Here is a 20,937-nt window from a genome sequence, read left to right as displayed (position 1 = left end):
TACTGGTTTTTGGATCCCACCAACATGCCTTTCGAAATTGACTTCCAGTTAGTATTATCTGTCTATTTCGTCAAAAATAGGCTTATAAGACTAACTAGAACTCATTCGACCCTGACAGCCCTCGAAACAGTCTCGAATCGTTCGAACCTTAGATCCGCCATTCGACAAGTTTTACTCGGATTCGAGCCAACTTGGTTAGGGATTAGGGACGAGGAGGTCAATGGGATTACTGGGTGTTAGTTTGGGGCTGATTGGGTAGGTTCTCATTTTGCTTGATTCTTCGATCGAAGATTCGAAACAGGATGGGATGATTCGAGGTTAAAGGGGTATAGATTTGGACTGAGGGGGTCAAAGTGGTTTAGGGGTGTGAGTTTGGTGGTCATCGGCATTGTTGCCACCGGGTTTACGGCGAAGGGATTTGGTGGCAGCTAGGGTTTCGAGGGGTCGTCTCTGAGGGGTCTGAGAGAGACAATGGGGCGAGAGGGGGTTTGGTTTGGGGGCGGGGTATGGTTTGAAGTATATATATGAAAGGACAGAATGAATCCAGGCCGCTCGATCTGATGAGATCAACGACTTGGATCCATTCATTAATGGAAACGACGTCGCTTCGTTTACCTCGATACCGGATCGGTCTTTGGATGGGAATGGGTCGGGGGGGCGATTTGCGGCCGTTGGATCAAATGAAATGAACGGCCTGGATCGACAAGCTTGAAATGGCGTCGTTTCTTCGTGGTGAACTAGACCATTCGATCTTAGGAGATCGACGGTTCAGATTGAACGTGGCCATCAGACGTTGTTTGGTTGGCTTGGTCGATTGGGCCAGATAGGGGTGATTTGGGCTGGTTTTTTGGTGGGTTGGGTGTTTGGGCTTGGGAAATTAATTAATTGGCCCAGATTTATTTCCTTCCTCTTTTCTTTTCCTTTTCTTTTTATTTTCTTCCTAAATTATTTTCTAAAATTATAAACCAAGTTAACTTATTAAAAATACTAATTATCTTCTAATAACATTTATCACATATAATTAAATGTCAATTAACAATAAAATCACACAATTCAACATTAAATGCTAAAAAATGCAAAGTACATTATTTTTTTATGATTTTTTCATTTTCGTAAAACAAGTTACTTAATTAATCCTATCTGTAAAAATTAAATCCTAAATGCACATGCAACATGTAATTTTTTTTATTTTTTCATTAATCAAAATAAAATAAACATGTCCAGCCAAATACAAATAATTAACCAAAAACGCCACGAAAAATTTTCAAAATTGCACACAAAGGAAAATTGTTTTATTTTGAATTTCTTGGAGTAATTCTCATAGGGCAAAAATCACGTGCTCACAATAAAAACTGGTCACTGGGAGGCAGGAGCATCAGAAGTAATGGTGCCAACATCAGAAGGAACAACCACAAGCACGGTGTCAACTTGACTTGAAACAGCAGGCTCGATGAGGTGAGCAAGAGTCACGGAAGCTTCAACTTCGGAAGTTTGAGCCATGGTAGCTTCACCTTCGGGAGCTTGATCCACGGTAGCTTCAACTTCAGGAACTTGAGCCAAGGCTACATTAGTTTCGGGAGCCTCAATTGCGGGAGATGGAAAGTCCAGTGGTTGTTGAGCCTTCTCAATAATCTCCATGACTTTAGCCAATTCTGACTCTAAATTAAAGTTCTCTTGGCTAGCCTCAGTTAAGGCATCACGGCGAGAGTTCAGAAAAGTCCAACTTACCTCAACAACCATTTTATCCTCGAGAAGTTCGTAGTCTCTTTCCCAAACAGCAATTTCACTTTTGAGTTCTTCATTTTCAGCCAAGATGGAATTGAAGGAGATTTGAAGAGAGGCATTGGAACTTTCCAAAGCACGGATTTTATCAGTAGAGGCCCTCAAGTCCATTTGAGTTTGAGTCAATCTCTGTGCAAGATCCTTCTCATAAACCTCCTTTTGTCTCTGAAGTGCTTTCAACTCTTTAATCTCCTCCTTTGCCTTAGATAGCTGATCTGAGAAAGAAGACTCAAGGCGTTCTTTGTCCTTCTCTGCTTGGCTTGAAGAAGCCTTGGCCACTGCCAATTCCAAAGTCAATGCACGCACTTGCTGCTCCAGGTTACTCCTATTCTCTTGCATATCTTCAATAGCAATTTGTGCACTATCAAATTGCCCTTTCCAGTTAGCCGCTTCTAGTTGAGCTTCACGAGTCACTTTCTCGGCTTCAAGAATTGTTTTCTCAGAGTCACGGGCCACCTTCTCTAAAAGAGAAATTCTGCCCATCAACTCTGTATCAATGAGGTTGGCCTGAAAATAATAAAGAAGGAAAGTAAGAATCCAAGAGTAAAAAGAAAAAGAAATTTTTTAAATAAAGGAGGAAAATACCTTCAAAGTGGCATGAACAATGTCGTTCATCAAAGTTAATCAGCTATGGCTATTCATCTTCTCTTTTTCAATTGAGCCAATCAAAGGCTCAAGCCAAACGTCCGCCTGACCAGATTTTCTCAAAAGGCTGCTGTTGGTGGGAACTTCAATAGTCACGCTCCTCATGGAAGTAGTTCTGCTCGTAGAACCAACTTCTGTATGATGAACAGTAGAAGTGGGAACTACTGAAGGAGGAGCGGTAGAAGAGGTGAAAACAACAGGAGAGGGAATTGAAGCAGATGGAATAAATGAAGGAATAGAAGTAGAAGGAGCAAGAGAAGGAGTAGAAATAGAAGGAGTAGGTAAGGAAGAAACCACAGACATAGGAAGAGGAGGAATTGAAGATACCTGAGTTGAAAAGGAAGAAAAGGGAACCTCATCTAAAACAGGCCCGAGATCACCACTATCAAAACCACTAGCAAAAAGTTGGTCGGTGGATTCACGAGTATCTTGGGGGGTAACATCGTCATCAGAGACGAGATGAACAGGCTCGGAAGAAGAGGCACGGGGAGAGACTTCAGCCTCATCATCGGACATAACACGTCTCCTAGCCTTTGGCCTCTTTATCAAAGAGCCATCTTCATCTTCCTCCTCGAAATCTTCTTCAGCGGTTTTCCTCTTCACAAGTATGTCCTGAGCTCTCCTTAAAGTGAGTTGAGCTCCTGTAGAGGTTTGAGAGGCCGCAACTGCTTCAGCAGAAATGCCTCGAATTGAAAATCCTGACAAAAAGAAGGATGAAAATTAAGGCAATAAATAGAAGATTTTACATACCAGAAAATATTAAAAAAAACTCTTACCATGAGTTTTCACTTTCCAACCGTACTGATTGGAGATAGATTTCCAGGACCTGGCCTCCATAGGCGCGACCTTCAATAATTTGTCTACCCAACCACGAAAGTTGGGAACTTTATCCACAACTCCCATGATTGCTACAAAAAGGAGAGGGAGAGAAAATTTAAAAAAAAAATCAAAATTGAAAGAAAAAGGTACGAGAAGAATAAAAGACTTATGTGCAAAATTCCATTTCTCGGGAAAAGGAACGTTTTCTTCACCCACTAAATCAACAGTGGGGGCAGCAACGAATTGAGCATACCAGCCACGATCCTTATCATCTTCTGGGCTTACTAAAACCTTTTTACTCCTAGCTACTAAAGTAAAAACACCGATGCGATAGAGCCTGGGGAATAAAGATGAATTAGATAAGGGAAAGTAAAATCAACACCCGCCTTGTTTGATAAATGTCTTAAGCAAGCCACAGCTCTCCAAATGAGTGGACCAATTTGGGCTAAACAAACTTGGAAAAAACGGCAAAAATCAAGAATTACTGGATCAATGGCTGGTTTAAATCCTAGAGTAAAGGGATAAGTATAAACAAAAGAAAAACCAGTCATATAAGAAGTAAATCTTTGATTTGGATTAGGAACAACAATTGGGAAGTCACTATTCCAATAACAGTCGTTACAAACTATGGGGGTTAAAACCTCTGTAATCATGGTAGGGTAGGTATCAGCACGACTCAACCCAGAAACTTGTTTTTGAAGTGATTCTCTGTCATGGGTAAAAGATAAGTCGCTAGGAACTATCTTTTCTATCAAAAGTTCTTGTAAAGGTTCAGAAGTTTCTTTACCCTTAGAAGATGATTTCTGAGTAAAAGAACCTCTAATTCTAGAGGGAGTACCAGCACTAGAGGAAGGTATAGAAGAACCAGCAGAAGAACTGCCGCCACGGGCAGATCCTAAACTACGGAGTCTACCACCCCTACCCCTTCTATGTCTAACAGAGGCATTGGGGAAGTTATCTAAGATAGGAACTCTTCTAGGGTTAGGGTTTGAAGAAGACATGATGAAGAAGGTCGAATTAAGGAAGAAGTGAATAGTATCGAAGAATAAAGTATTCAATAAAACTTTATGAAGAAGAGGACACGAGAAAAAGGTTATATTTATATAAGAAAACGACCGTCAAAGGCAAGAAGTGTAATGATGGAAAGCCTATAATAAAGACAACTAGCTCTTCGTGAATAGTGGAGCCGTAAAAGCCTTGAAAAAAGGCTGCAAAACTGCAGAACCGATGGGAGAATGACACGTGTATAGAGCATTTAATAGAAGAGACAATTGAAGCGTCAATGTTGTCATAGCATTAATGATGACAAAAATTCCCTTTTTAATGAAATCCACTTCCCAAATATTTAATTGATAAATAAATGAAAAGTGGGGGGACTATCTGTATTGGAAAAAATTGAGTTTGCATATTGGAGGTGATGTGTCATGACACGTGGATTAGTTAAATGGTCAAATAGTTATAATTAGCCAAGAGGCACGAGCAACAACAGATACGAGAGAAGGTGATGAAAGAGGCACGGGCAGTTATTCAAATAGTTCGGTGCCCGTACCTATTTAAGTCATTTAAAGCTCAAAGATCAAGAAGAATCAAGGAAATGAATCTGACAATGCATGAGAGTCCAAATTCAGTATTTAACATATATTAAATACTGAGTACGTTAGAGAATTTGTATTTAATATAAATGATTGAGTAACGTTTCTTTTATTGTCATTTATTACCCATAATTGCCTTATTAAGACAAAGGCAATACACATATCTCCAAAAAAATCATTATAAAAGGGAGAATGCTGAACATTTGTAAGGACACGAGATACTATTGAAATACATCTTGATTTACTTGCTTTCTGATAATGTTGCTCTCAAAATCCTTTCTTTTTATTCATTTTCTGATTATCAGTAACCCGCGTTCTTCTAAATTTCTGACTTTGACTAAAAACCTATTTTTTGATTAAACAGACGAGACTAGTCTGGATTCCACTCATTACCTTTTTTTTGCTCTTCGATGCGTACGTCTTATTATTATTATTATTATTATTATTATTATTATTATTATTATTATTATTATTATTATTATTGTTATTAATTAATTACCCTTTTACTGTATGCATGATTGTTTGGAATAGTTTAACTTATCATACAATCAGCGTTGGAGCCACAATTTGAAGTTTATGATTTCGAAATTTTAATCTTTTTAAGTTATTAAATTCTAAATTAATAGTTTTTCATTAATTTATTTGAAAAAATATAAAATTTGAACCAAAATTATTGAGTTCGACCGAAACCGTACTCGGCATTTGTTAGCTGTCTCTACATACAACAAGTAGCTCGACAAAATCATTTTTCTATGGGAGTACTTCTTGATCATCTTTTCGCTAATTCCAAGCATAATGAATAAACTGAAAATGGATATTTTGATTGATGGAAATTAGCAATATTCCAATTTTTCACTTACAAATATCTGAAAAATATTGTGGAGGAGAGAATTTTTTCAGCTTAAAGCATATTTTTTGTGAAAAAATCTACTCCATATTATGATAAACCAAGTTGTTTTCTCTTCGACGAGAGGATAGCTAGCTAGCTTTATAATGTACTTTGAGCGTAAGCGGTACGGGTCATCTAAGGTATTAGTTATGAATTCACGTGAATCTATTAACTTTAGCTAAAACTTTGTATATACATTATGTCATTTACTAGATCGATTCCATAAATATTTGACTATATATGGACGAAATTATTATTATACATTATTAATTTGAGCTCGGTGTAGTAACTGATAAACTTCAAATTCTTAATTCGTATCCAACAATTTTGTAACTTTTTTTAGGACAACAGGCACAAAGTTCTTTCTAATATTTTTCTTGAACAATTTCTTCATCAGATTGTGTCGAAAACAGAATATTTTCATCATTTTGCATGGATAGAGATGGAGATCTAGCCAGCAAAAAGAGAGCTAGCATTTTGTTCAAGAATTTTGCATGAAAAGTTAATTAAGATTAATTTATTGGATAAGATGATCTGAAATTTAGCAGTATACTATTTGCATTGCATGGATAAAAGAAAGGAAACTTGATATATACATTCATTCTTTTGATGCATGATTCTTGTTATATTTTAAGCATTTGAAATCGAGGAAAGAGCCAGTAAAATACTGCATGCAGCTTTAAGACAGACTAAACACAAACTTTTGTTTAATTTTTTAATGTTGATTTCACTGCATAACTGAGATACTGTCTCTATACCTCTTGCAGATCAGTTGACTCTATTTATTCACCCTCGCCCCCTAAGAACAACCCCCCCCAAGAACCCCCCCCCCCTTCCCCTTTACCAGTCAAACAAACATAAAAGATAAGTGTTCAATCATTCATATGAAAATATGCAAAAAATACTAGATCTTGAAGTTTTATTCCACTTGTTTCACCTTACATGACAGTTTGATGAGACCTTTTAAAATTGTTGACATCTTTCTGCTAATAATATTAGGAGTCGTTTGGTATGATGGATAAGCAAAAATAATCTTGGAATAAAAATTTTGCATCGCATCGTCCCTTTTTTGGTTATTAATTTTGGGATAAGTTATTCCAGGATTAAAAATAATATCAGGATAACTTATACCTGGGTGGAATAGTAATTCCAGGATAAAATAATAAAATTGTCAATTCCAGAATTAATACGACATACCAAAAAATCAATAAGAAGTGATATTAGGATAATTAATCCCAACATAACTAATCTCAATATAACTAATTCCAGCATAACTAATCTCAACATAACTTGTTTTCGAGACAAACGACCCCTTAGTTTATAAAAACTTCGATAGTTTTAACAATCCAAATCCATTTAACTATATCATATAAGGTGAAAGCAGGCCTTATATGATATATTCATATTTTAAACTTGATCGACGTAATTTTTTTTCTTCTGTAAAACTAATTTGTTAACCAGGCTACTACATTTCAGGACTATAATTGCACCACACATATCCAATTAATATATTTATAAACTTCATGTTCAATCAAAAATTATCATATAAAATGACACTAAATGAAATATACGCTTATCTTTTAAGTACGTAAATTATACTTGTCGCTTAGAAAATTGTTTGAATTGTGAAATATCAATTGATATTTATATCCTACGAAATTGTAATGATATATATATTTTCTAAGTACATGTAAAAGTTTCACAAATGAGGCTTTGAAAGTCTTACATAATATCAATTGATATTTACATCCTACGAATTTGTAAGGGAGAAATTTAAAAATAGCCAGATTTACAAGTGGTCATTCAAAAGTAGCCACAGTTTCAAAAGTCATCAAAATTTAGCCACTTTTCATGTAAAGATAAATCTAAACGAAAACACTGTTCAAAATCCGAAAAATACTCCAGCATAATATACTGGAATTCCAGTATATTATATTGGAATTCCAATAAAGTATACTGGAACTCCAGTATATTATACTGGAGCCTGCAAATTATACCGGTCCAGCATAATATGTTGGAAGTTCATGAACAGGTGCACCAAACTCCAGTATATTATGCTGGACCGATCTCTGTTGCAGCAAAATAGTGGCTATTTTTCAATGACTTTACAAATGCTGGCTATTTTTTAATGACCTGTTCGCAAAATTGGCTAGCCTGTGTTATTTTTACAATTTGTAATGATATGTATATTTTCTAAGTACATGTAAAAGTTTCACAAAAGAGGCTTTGAAAGTTATCTTACATATAAACAAGGGGTGAGACCAATCATCCATTTTGTTGGAAATTACATGTAAATCCCTACGTCAAATTAGTCCAAATTTGCAAATCGGGTGCTCGGGTTTAGCCCATAATTCCATGGCCCAGTTATAGTTTTGGTAAAAAAAAAAATCGAATTTTCACGAAACGGGTCTCAGGTTTAGCCCATAATTCCATGGCCCAGTTATAGTTTGGAATGTTACACAAATAGCCGGTCAGATTCAATATTTACTTTTTTTAGGCGGTATACATAGATTTATACACAGTTATAATTTATATACACAACAGTAATTTGTTGGACTATATTCTAGTTACTGTTAAATTATAATTGAGTATAATTTATATATACTGGTTAGAAAAAAAAATAAAGAGTAAATCCAGTATGCTATTTATATAAGTGATCCTACCAATTAATCTTTGAAGTGGGCCATAGCTTGAGGCCCAAAGTGCACATTATTCTGGAACTAGAATATAGTCCAACAAATATACTTGCCCTTTATACTATGAGTTTAGTGAAAGTTACAACCACTCGACCAAATATACTTACATTTATACTATTTCGCCACAAGCTTGTCTCGAGACAATTCCCAACTTTGAATATGTATTATGACATTATGTAATATAGAGTAACCGAGAAATAATATTTGTGAGCCTAAATGAGTTTGGTGCACACTTCTAAAGAATTTTCATTGAATTCGTATATTTTCAGTAGTCGCATTCTACAAGTTTGTTCTTTTTATTACTGTTGTGATTATGCTTGTCTTGAGCCGAAGGTTAATCGGAAATATCCTTTCTATTGATACAAGGCAAGGGTAAGATCTGCGTACACGCTAAGAGTGATGTTGTTCAACAACTACCTAATATGCACTCTCTCCTGAGTAATGCACACTAAATAGGCACAATCGATTGAGGGCCCTTCAATCAACAACAATAATAATATAGTTGAACAAATAGAGAAAATACTACATCAAATCTATATTAATGTAATAGGAAAATCATCCTCCAATAGGTTCCATCAAAACTCTAGATTATGAGTTTAGCTACTCATACTCATAGTAACAATATCCAAAGTATTTTGCATAATTAAAATACAAAGTAAAGATGAAAAGATGTAGAAATCGATGAGTCTAACTCCCAACGGTTGTTCCACGAGCTATGCTTGCCTCCGGTTGCCAAAAGTCCTTCAAAGTGGCATTTTTACGTCTATTTATATGTGTAGGAAAAGACCTAAACGTGTACGTCAAGTCCTAGTCAAACCAGGAAATGAAATAAGTATTCAAAACTCGGAATGTGCACGCCCAGACCTGGCCTCGCGAGGCATAACGCATGGTGGGTCGCCAGGTATACAGCCTGCTTGAGCTTGCCTCTGCCTCGCCTCGCCAGCTCCTACGCGAGCTAAAAGCCAGGCGTCGCCTGCCCTAACGCCCACTTTAGGCCCTGCGTCGCCTGCTCTAACGCCTGTTTTAGGCCTGGCTTCACCAGCTTTCTCCCTTTTATTGTTCTCGAGCACGCTTTCAACATTTAAATATCTCTTTTGCTCTACTTTCATCGCCAATTCATCTACACATAAAATGGACTCCATTACGCGCAAATAAAGTGTAATTTCTCATTAAAGCATATAAAATGCAAGGCAAATAATGTGCTAAATAATGGAATTATAGCCACACATAAATACCCCACACTTAAATATTGCTCGTCCTCAAACAATCAAACTACACTTATAGATACAACCATTTTTAAGCAATTCCCGCTCCTTCAGATAGTAAGATTCGCTTAACTTCATACCTCTAAGCGCTCTTAACTATCCGATGATAGTCATTTCGTTTTCCTTTTAGACTGAAAAAGGAAAACAGAAAGATTGAGCATAAAAAAAATATAGAGAATGAGCTATTACTTGCAAACAATGGAAATTCAATAATAAGAGTCTGATCTTCTCACTTAAGAATATGCGATTCCTCCGGAGTGAAGTTGTTGGGGGGAAGAGAAGATGAGGAAGCTAGTTTAATTGAGAAAGCCACTTTCTTTAATGTATATTAGCTGGTCTACAAAAGCATGACGCATGACGCTTCTCTAACTCATTACACCAAGAATGTTTAAAATGGTCTAAGCGCCAAGGTGTAATATCCTCGCCTCAAGATTTGGCTCACCAATACCATGACTCATTCATAATTCACTTACTTACTCTAACATAGAGGTCAATGACATTGCCTTTTCTTTATGAATCGTATGCCCTCTCCCAACAAAGAGTTCAGTTCCACGCACAATGAATTTTAAGAACATAGGAACTCAAGATAGAAAAAAATCTTCGCTCTCAGAAATAACATTCATATTCCACAAATGATGCACCATAGGCTTGACCATAGTGTATTACTCTACTAATCGAGCTCATTCAGCCTAAGATCAAGTAGGACTTTCATTGGTTGTAATATAGACTGCGGGTCGGGTAGGATACAGTTGGATATAAGTGACTACGCTTCCCTTAAGCACTTTAATACATATATTTTAATACACAGCCCATACTTATGTCAAACCAAACATTCGACCTTCACTTCAATTTATATTACCCCATACTTCTTTAAGCACCAGTATATCACTAGCCACCACCATCAAAAATTATTTTCCATGCAATACAACTATTATTTTTTTTCTTTCTCTTTTTTTTTCTTTTCTTTCAATCTAAGTGGCTTTTATTAACATATATTTTTTTTTCAAACGGTGCACCTTTCTCCTTATTTCAATTGTTCCACTCAAAAGCCAACTCACTACCCCACACTTTAACTTTTGCATAATTCATCATAATTCAAGTGCTCATGAGAGGTGACAAGGTTCAAATATATGGTCGATTCAAACAAAAGGGTACGACTTATAATGTGGTTACCAAATAAACATGATTATATGCTCAAAGGAGTTAAATACGATACATAACATTTAGGTGGGTACACTATATATATCTGGCTTAAGAAAGAAACGCCTATATCACTACTCAGACTGAACAAGACTACTATTTCGCTTTGCACACGCACATGGAAAGTTCTAGACATCAAATATAATACATAGAATACATACAAATCCCACACGGGCATGGCACATAATTCACTCAAGATTGGTTTTACCATGACACTCCAATCAAAGCAGTTAAGCAAAATCAAGAATCTACGATTTTTAAGTTACTTATACTAGAGTCAAAAACCGAGTCCAAGCGTCACAACTATAGTACTAACTATTATCAAGGCATAACAAAACTAAGAGATATTGCTGCGATTAAATGCATAGCTCCGTGGATCCTACTCCTAAAAATTAAATCTAACTACACTCGATTCAACTAAACACCCTTGGAAAAGAACCGCGGCCCAAAGAAAAAACAAGGGAGGATTACTACACTACCTACAAGAAAATCTTTTTAGTATTTTTTAGACTTACTTCCCTCAAGAAAGCTGTCTAGGAGATCTATCGTCGAAAAAGTCTAATTTTTTAATATTTTCTAACTAAAAACAAATAACAAAAACAAATCCCTAAACAAATTCTTAAAACAATTATCTAACGAAAACGACACATACTAAAACAACAAAAACAAGCAACTACTACTAATTTGTACAAGTCCCCACCCCACACTTAGATCATGCATTGTCCTCAGTGCATGCACAAATTGACAAAACAAGAATAATGAGTAGGGTGTACGGAAACTCTCTGATCAAGCTGTGTCCTCATCCTCTGACGCTCTCCACTCTTCATCATGTGCTTCCTCCTCCTCATCATCATCATCGTCCTCATCATCTGACTGCTCCAGCTCGGTCTTAGACCGCTCAGATGTGTATTCTCATCATCAGGGAGTTTGTATCCATCACCTATCCCAATCAGCTGCTTGGCATGAGCTGAGCGGGTATCGCTGCTCTAATAAGGTTCTCTCTTCAGATGTGGCCGGCTCCCCCCATCCTTAGCTGCAAATCCATCATCCCATAGTGATGGGCCATAACACTATTATCACGAGCATTGCGTTGAGCACCTATCAATGATGGCATGGCAGTTTCTTCTTTCAGCCAGAGACTAGTGATGTCCATTTGTCGTAGGGGCTAATCAATGGTGTGGTCAAATTCTGGTTCCTCCTCAACCTCCTCGTGTCTTAAGAACTGAGTCAAAAAATTGGCAAATGGCATTCGATTGACCTTCTTACTTGTTCTTACTAAAGACATCTGGTAGCGGATCAGATGACTTACATTCACCTTTTGACCCGTCACGAGGAAGTAGAGCACACAGGTCCTCTCACGGCTAATGAACGTGTCATGATTGCATGGTAAGAGCCGTGCATTTTCCAGTTTAAGCCACACTTGAGCCTCCGCCCTCATCTTCTGCTTGGGAAATTTCCTGTGCCGATTTGTTTTCTTATCCTGGACCCATACTACCGTAGAATTGACACCATAAAGCGTGTGTCTCAGCTCTCTATATGTAGGCCGGCGAATGAAGTGGTCCAATAGACTAGTGTTATGTAGTCTTGCACCACGTTAAAATCTTAAGTGTGGGGTGGCACACGAGTAGCCCATATAAAGTGTTATGGCTTATGGCTTCAAACTGCTGAACGACACGCTAGAGCTCAAAACGACTGGTCGGGTCGTTACACAAAAGGTCATCTTATGTTTTAGAACTCGATTCCATATTTCGAGACCTTCAAAACCTCATTTTATTCTTCCTCTATTTGTGTACACATTCTGGGCATGTTTCCGAAAAAATTATATGTTGAAAGTTGATAAAAATAATAATTTTTGCTTTTAAAAGCTAATTTAGTTGACTTCGATCAATATTTTGAGTAAACGGACCCGGACTCGTATTTTGACACTCCCTATGGGTCCGTATCAAAATATGGGATCTGGGCGTATCCCGAAATCGAATTTCGATGTCCCTAGCTCGAGATATGAATTTTTGATAAAAATTGAAAGACTGAAAATTTAGTGGTTTTAAGAATTTGGTTAATATTTGATCTTGTTGGTATCGAGCCCGTATTTTGGTTCCGGAGCCCGATACAGGTCCAAAATAATATTTATACCTTATTTTTGAAATTTGGTGAGAAACAGAACTGATTTGACGTGATTTGGACGTCCGGTTGTGAAAATAGGAATTTCAAAGTGTTCTTAGGAATTTCATGTGATTTGGTGCTAAATTCATAGTTCTAGGTGTTATTTTGGTGATTTCATCGCACAAGCAAGTTCGTATGATATTTTAAGACTTGTGTGCATGTTTGGTTTGGAACCCCGAGGGCTCGGGTGAGTTTCGGGTAGGCTACGGATTGACTTGAACTTAGAAAATTTTGATGGTATGCTTCAGGTCTGCAGACTTCGCATTTGCAAGGTCTATCTCACAAATGCGAGCCTCGCATTTGCGAAGATTGCATCGCATTTGTGAGAAATAGGCAGGGAGGGGCAGCTTCGCAATTTGTGATGCTTTGATCGCAATAACGATCGTGGCAGTTCGCATTTGCGAACTAGGGGTCGCATTTGCGACAATAGCAGGCCTAGGTAAATTTTCACATTTGCAAAGAGAAGTTTGCATTTGCGGGGGTCGCATTTGCAAACCCCATATTGCAAATGCAATATCTGCAGCTGAACAAATAGTTAGAAAACGGGAGATTTCATTCATTCTTCAATTTTTCAAAACCTAAAACACAAGAGGCAATTTTCCAAAGACCATTTCTACCCCAAATCGTAGGTAAGTGATTCTAAACTAGTTTCTTTCAATATTTCACTTCATTTTACAGGATTTCAACCTAGAATCTAAGATTTCTATGGTGGAATTAGGTATTTTTGGGTGGAAGCTAAGGATTTCAAAATTTGGGGATTTAGACCTCAAATTGGGGTCAGATTCCAAAGTCAATTATATATTCGGGCTTGAGGGTGAATGGATAATCGGGTTTTGGTCCGAATTTAGGGTTTGGACCAAGCGGGCCCGGGTGTTGACTTTTGTTGACTTTTTTAAAAATGGCCTAAATTGAATTCCTTGCAATCGTGGGTAGTTCCTAAGGCTTAGATTGAATTGTTTGGTTGGTAATTTGTTAGATTCTATTGGTCCGGAGGCCTGTGTGAAGTTACTGCTTTATTTGTCCGGACTTTCTTCTGCTTTTATGATACATTGTATGCAGGTTATATTGTAATTGCCCCATTATAGCCTCGTCACTACCTCGCCGAGGTTAGGCTTGGCACATACCAGTACATGGGATCGGTTGTGCTAATACTGCACTCTGTACTTTCTGTGCAGATTTCGGAGTAGGTAGTGGCTGATTGAGAGGTTGGCTTCAGGTTACACAGTTTGGAGACCCAAGGTAGTCCTGCTGGCATCCGCAGTCCCTGGCGTCCCCTTCCACATCTCTATATTATTGTTTTTTTTTTATTTCCAAAATGGTTGTAATTTCTTTTAGACTGATGTTTGTAGAAAATCATAGTATGTTCGTGAATTGTGACACCGAATTCTGGGTAGTAACAGCAACAGTATTGGTAATAGTATATAAACAATGAGGATGTTTACTTACTGCCGCAATTATTCCTACTTGTTAGATTGTTTACTTTTAATCACTGAAATGTAAAGGAAATTGGTTAATAATACTCTAACATTGGCTTGCCTAGCAAGTGTGATGTTAGGTACCATCACGGTCCAAATGGTGGGAATTTGGGGTCGTGACAAGTTGGTATCATAGCACTAGGTTGCCTAGGTCTCACAATTCACGAACAAATTTAGTAGAATCTGAGGGATCGGTACGGAGACGTCTGTGCTTATCCCCAGAGTCTACAGAGTTTAGGAACAATCTCACTTTTATTCTTATCTATCATGCAATTTGATTTCTCAATGCTAATATAACTCTCTACTTTTGTTCCTTCGCAAATGGCAAGAACACGTACCGCTTCATAAGTTAAGTAGCAGCCAGAGCCCCCAGTGGCAGCTTCTACGATGTGTAGAGGACGAGGTCGAGGCCGTGCTAGAGGGTGGGGCAGGTCAGGGCAAGGCTCAGCCAAGAGCTCGAGCAGCAGCACCAGCACCAGCGGCAGAGCCTTGGGTAGAGTTTGATGAGGAGGCTCCAACCAAGACTGTTCCAGCTGGGCCAGCTCAGGTTCCAGAGGGGTTCATCGCTACCCCGGTACTTCAGGATGCTTTGGTCCGTCTAGTGGGCCTTATGAAGAGTGATTCTTAGACCGGCACATTTCCTGTGGCATTAGCCGTCTCTTGGGATAGGGGAGAAGTTCAGACTCCCGCTACTCACACTTCAGAGCATATGGCTCCCCAGTTTCAGACCCTAGTAGCTCAGCCAGTTGGGGCAGTTTCGCTGGTTGTTGTAGCACAGACCGGTGACAAATCAGCTATGTTTTTTGAGGCCTTGTTGATATTGGACAAGTTCACCAAGCTCTTTCTAATTTATTACAATGGGGCAGCTTCTGAGGACCCACAGGATTATCTTGACCGCTGCCATGAGGTGTTGTAGAACATGGGGATAGTGATGACCAATGGGGTCGATTTTGTTGCGTTCCAGATGATAGGGTCCACAAGATATGGTGGAATGATTTTGTGTTGACTAGACCAGTTAGGTCGCCGCTTTGACTTGGGATCAGTTCTCTCAGATATTTCTCGAGAAGTTCCTTCCTGTTACACTGAGAGAGGACTATCACAGGCAGTTCGAGCGTCTCCAGCAGGGTAGTATGTCTGTCACTCAGTATGAGACCCTCTTTATTAATTTGGCCCGTCATGTTCTTCTTAAATTTCCTACCGATAAAGAGAGGGTGAGGAGGTTTATTGAGGGACTTGCTCAGCCTATCATATTGCAGATGGCTAAGGAGACTGGGAGTGAGATTTCTTTCCAGGATGCAGCCAATGTTGCCAGACGAGTTGAGATGGTTCTAGCTCAGGGGAGTGGTCAGGGGTCTGACAAGAGGTCACGTTACTCCGGTGGATTTAGTGGGGCCTCATCTGGAGGTCGAGATACTTTTGGTAGGGTCCATCCTCCCAAACCGTTTCATCCAGCATTTTAGACATCCCATGGAGCTTCAGGAAGTCGTGGTCCTTATGTACCTTCTTCGGGGTAGCCATCTTATAGTACACCACTAGCTCCGATCATAGCACCTCCTTTTTAGAGTTATTGTCGCGGTCGGTCTGCTTGCCCAGGTTAGTCTCAGTTTCCACAACCATAGTATCAAGATGGATGTTTTGAGTGTGGTGATTATGGGCATATTCGGAGGACCTGTCCGAGGTTAGTGGGCATTCCGCCACAGCAGCAAGGTTTTCGTGCCATAATTCTAGCACCGGGCATGCCATCGCTCGCTCAGCCAGCTAGAGGTAGGGGTTAGGGAGCAAGAGGTAGAGGTCTGTCTGCTAGAGGTGGAGATCAGGACGTTGGAGGTGGAGGCCATGCCGCTAGAGATGGAGGCCAGCTAGCAGGAAGCCGTCCCGGGGATATGTTTTAGAGTGGTAGGGCCCAACCCCGATGTTATGCTTTTCCAGCTAGGCCTGAGGTTGAGTCATCCGATGCTGTTATCACATGTACTATTTCAATTTGCAGTAGAGATGCTTCAGTTCTATTTGATCCAAGGTCTACATACTCATATGTATCATCTTACGTTGCTTCATATTTGGTTGTGCCTCATGATTCTTTGAGTACTCCCGTGTATGTGTCCATATTGGTGGGGGATTCTATTATTGTAGATCGTGTCTATCGCTCGTGTGTGGTTGTTATTAGGGGTCTTGAGACTCGTGTAGATCTCCTAATTCTCGATATGGTTGATTTTGATGTCATTTTGGGGATGGATTGGCTGTCACCTTATCATAATATATTGGACTATCACGCCAAGACCGTGACCTTAGCCTTGCCGGGGTTGCCTCGATTAGAGTGGAGAGGGACTCCTGGTCATTCTACCAACAGAGTTATCTCTTATATGAAGGCTCGATGTATGGTCGAGAAGGGGTATTTGGCTTATTTGACTTATGTTCGTGATTCTAGTGTGAAGGTTCCTTTCATGGATTCTGTACCAGTTGTTCTGGAGTTTCCAGAAGTATTTCCTACAGACCTGTCGGGAATGCCACCCGCCATGGATATTGACTTATGTATTGATTTGGCTCCGGGAACTCAGCTCATTTCCATTTCGCCATACCGTATGGCCCGCCAGAGTTGAAAGAATTGAAGGAGCAGTTGCAAGACTTGCTTGATAAGGGTTTCATTAGACCTAGCGCCTCACCGTGGGGTGCGCCCGTATTGTTTGTAAAGAAGAAGGATGGATCGATAATGTTGTGCATAGATTATTGGCAGTTGAACAAAGTCACCATCAAGAACAAGTATCCATTGTCGAGGATTGATGACTTATTTGATCATCTTCAGGGTGCCAAAGTGTTTTCAAGGATCGATCTGAGGTTTGGCTAACATCAGTTGAGGGTTCGGGCGTCCGATGTCCCTAAGATAGCTTTTCGGACTCAGTATGGGCATTATGAGTTTCTAGTGATGTCATTTGGGATGACAAATGCCCCAGCATCATTTATGGATTTGATGAACCGGGTGTTCAAGCCCTATCTGAATTCCTTTGTGATTTTTTATATTGATGATATCTTGATCTACTCCTACAGTCGAGAGGAGCATGAGCAACATCTTTGGGTCGTTCTTCACACTTTAAGAGACAGCCAGTTATATGCTAAGTTTTCAAAATGCGAGTTTTGGTTGGGGTAAGTTGCTTTCTTGGGTCACATTGTATTAGCATAGGGTATTCAGGTGGATCCTAAGAAGATTGAGGTCGTTCAGAATTGTCCTAGACCTACTTCAACCATGCTGATTCGTAGTTTCTTGGGTTTGGTGAGTTATTACCGTCAGTTTGTTGAGGGGTTTTTATCTATAGCAGCTCCATTGACCAGGTTGACTCAAAAGGGTACCACGTTCAGATGGTCAGACGAGTGTGAGGCAGGTTTTTAGAAGCTCAAGACTGCTTTGACTACGACATTGGTGTTGGTATTGCCCATAGGTTCAGGGACTTATACAGTATATTATGACGCATCTCATATTGGACTTGGTGCAATATTGATGTAGGGTGGAAAGGTAATTGCATATGCTTCACGGCAGCTAAAGATTCACGAGAAGAATTATCATGTTCATGACTTGGAGCTGGCAGCCATTGTTCATGCACTGAAGATTTGGAGGCAATATCTATATGGCGTGTCGTGTGAAGTATTCACGGATCATAAGAGTTTGCAGTATTTGTTCAAGTAAAAGGAGATCAATTTGAGGCAGAAAAGGTGGTTAGAACTATTGAAAGACTATGATATCACCGTCTTGTATCATCTTGGGAAGGCCAATATGGTGGTCGATGCTTTGAGTAGGAAGTCAGCTAGTATGGGCAGCCTTACATACATTCTAGTCGGTGAGAGACTGCTTGCATTAGATGTTCAGGCCTTAGTCAATTAGTTCGCGAGGCTGGATGTTTCTGATCCCAGTCGTGTTTTAGCTTGCACAGTCGCTCGGTCTTCCTTGTTTGAGCGTATCAGGGAGCGGCAGTATGATGACCCTCATTTGCTTGTCCTTAGGGACACAGTGCGACACGGTGATGCCAAACAGGTTACGGTTGGAGATGATGGAGTTTTGAGGATGCAGGGTCATGTTTATGTGCCTAATATGGATGGACTTAGTGAGTTGATTCTAGAAGAGGCTCAGAGTTCCCGGTATTCTATTCATCTGGATGCCACTAAGATGTATCAGGACTTGCGGCAGCATTATTGGTGGAGAAGGATGAAGAAGGATATTGTTGCATATGTAGCTTGGTGTCTACATTGTCAGCAAGTAAAGTATGAGCATCAGAGACCTAGTGGTTTGCTTCAGAATATAGAGATTCCTGAGTCGAAGTGGGAGCATATCACTATAGATTTCGTTGTTGACACCTATATGGAAATCTTCCGAAACACGCATTTGATCAAAAACCCAACCAAATCACCTCCGAATGACCTAAAATTTTGCACACACATCCCAAATCACCTAATAAAGCTACTGCAACTCTCAAAATTCCATTCCGACCCTAGGATCAAAATCTCACCTATCAACCAGAATTCGCCAAAATACTAACTTCGTCAATTCAAGCCTAATTCTACCTCGGACCTCCAAAATTACTTCCGATCACACTCCTAAGTCACAAATCATCCCTCAAAGCTAACCAAATCACCGGAATTTACATCCGAGCCCTCTAACTCATAAGTCAACATCCGGTTGACTTTTCCAAACCAAACCTTCCTTAAAGAGACTAAGTGTCTCATTTCCTACCAAAACCAATCCAAATCAGCTTTAACACACCAAATACCGATAATGAAACATGAAGAAGCATAAAATGGGGGTAACAGAGCGGTAACTCATGAGACGACGGGTTGGGTCGTCACACCAGGAACGAGCAATTTAGAGTCTTCAATTTGTGAGGTGCAACCGAGTGAATAAGTGCAGGACAAGAGACACAAAATTTTCAACTTGGAACCTGGGATAAGTAGAAAAATCACCTTACGGAATCAACGAACAAACAATGTGTATCATGTAGGTCCATCGATCATTGCTAGGCAAGCTATGCAAGTTCATATCTAAGGGGATAAAATTACATATCATAGAAACTCCTGAATCAAAATCTTCATGCTGTCATGTCTTCTAGAACAAAATGATCTTGCTATTTTCAAGTAATTGAATGTATAAGATTCAAACATTATATTTGGAACATGTATTCGTAGAAAGGAGAGATGGTTGGCATCTCCCCCATAGAGACAGGAACAGCCTTCGGGCTTTACCTGTTACCACACACATCCGGTTAAGGGCTTAAGGCTACCCATTTCGATGGATCTTACCCCAATTTTTATTAATAAAAGAATATATTTGGAACATAGCAAACTATCTCGATGATTGTTGTTGCTCATCCCTACTAAAATCCACTAATCATATCCTAGTCAATTTCCCAACCCCTTTCAAACCATCTCAAGTAATATTGCTCTACTCTAGAGAATCCAATGCCAACAGAACTTGACTTTTATTTGATATAATATGTTAGCAGTTATTTCACTTGGCAGATCCTCATACGAACTCTAGTTTCATCTAAACTTTGCTTACTAGTCAAGGACGATCCTCGATGAAGCTCAAACCTTATTAATCATCAGGAAGTCACTAATTTCCTCAGAAGACACAATTACTTTTTGGTGTGTTTGCCTGATTGTCACCTAAATATAATCACCAACAGATAGTTAAAGTTAGATTCATTTTTCTTGTTATATTATTGAGGAACCATACTCTAAGTTCCTATAGGACCAAGTTGTAATTTTGAGGCCTTTATAAAAAGGTTTCTTTGTTGAGACAATTTGGGGAAGGCGGGGAAGGAATTGTGTGAGACATGCATAAGCCCAAAAATTAGTTGAACCCTTGAACTTTAGTAACATGAAAGATCTAGCAAAGTAAAGCTCTCCGGGTCTCTTCAAAGTACAAATTGCCATAGTGATAAGCATATTTCAAGAATGATTCCTGATATAGGCATAAGAAAACATTACTAACATACCCTTTCAGGATAACTGAATCTTTTTCCCAAATCATATAGCAACCACCATAATACAGCCTAAAGCCTACATCTTTCCTTTTGTTCTTCTGATAAAACATAACACAGCCTTATGTCACAAAGCAAAGTCGTCTCAAGCTCGGACAAAGTTGCAACAATGCTGAGCTGACAGTAAACATAAAAACAATCTAATTTTAAAGAATTAAGACATAACAGAACTATTTTGGATCGTACAGTCAACCCAACTATTTTGGAATTCAGATGTTGTTTATCCATTATACTGAAATAGGCATAACATAACACAAGACACCTTTTTAAAAGTGCTGATTTTTTTCTCCAAATCATACAACAAACACCATATTTATTATGCAATCATCTGTTTTCAGCAAGCCTAAAGTACAAAACTTTAAAAGAAAATATGTTGTGTAACTCTGCG

General features: G+C 39.0%; 1 protein-coding gene and 1 pseudogene across 1 annotated transcript; one reads left to right on the top strand and one right to left on the bottom strand.

Moving 5' to 3' along the window:
• Positions 1-1,356: 1,356 nt before the first annotated feature.
• LOC138888687 (uncharacterized) lies at positions 1,357-2,397 on the bottom strand. The gene is made up of 2 exons (XM_070170597.1): positions 2,368-2,397; positions 1,357-2,289 (listed from the first exon to the last, which is right to left on the bottom strand). The coding sequence occupies exons 1-2, from the start codon at positions 2,395-2,397 to the stop codon at positions 1,357-1,359; spliced, it is 963 nt and encodes a 320-aa protein (XP_070026698.1).
• Positions 2,398-19,682: 17,285 nt separating this feature from the next.
• LOC138888853 (U6atac minor spliceosomal RNA) lies at positions 19,683-19,817 on the top strand (annotated as a pseudogene).
• Positions 19,818-20,937: the final 1,120 nt, after the last annotated feature.

Source organism: Nicotiana sylvestris, chromosome 3, assembly GCF_000393655.2.
Source record: "Nicotiana sylvestris chromosome 3, ASM39365v2, whole genome shotgun sequence".
In the NCBI taxonomy this organism is placed as follows: Eukaryota; Viridiplantae; Streptophyta; class Magnoliopsida; order Solanales; family Solanaceae; genus Nicotiana; species Nicotiana sylvestris.
This window is presented reverse-complemented; position numbering and strand designations above follow the sequence as displayed.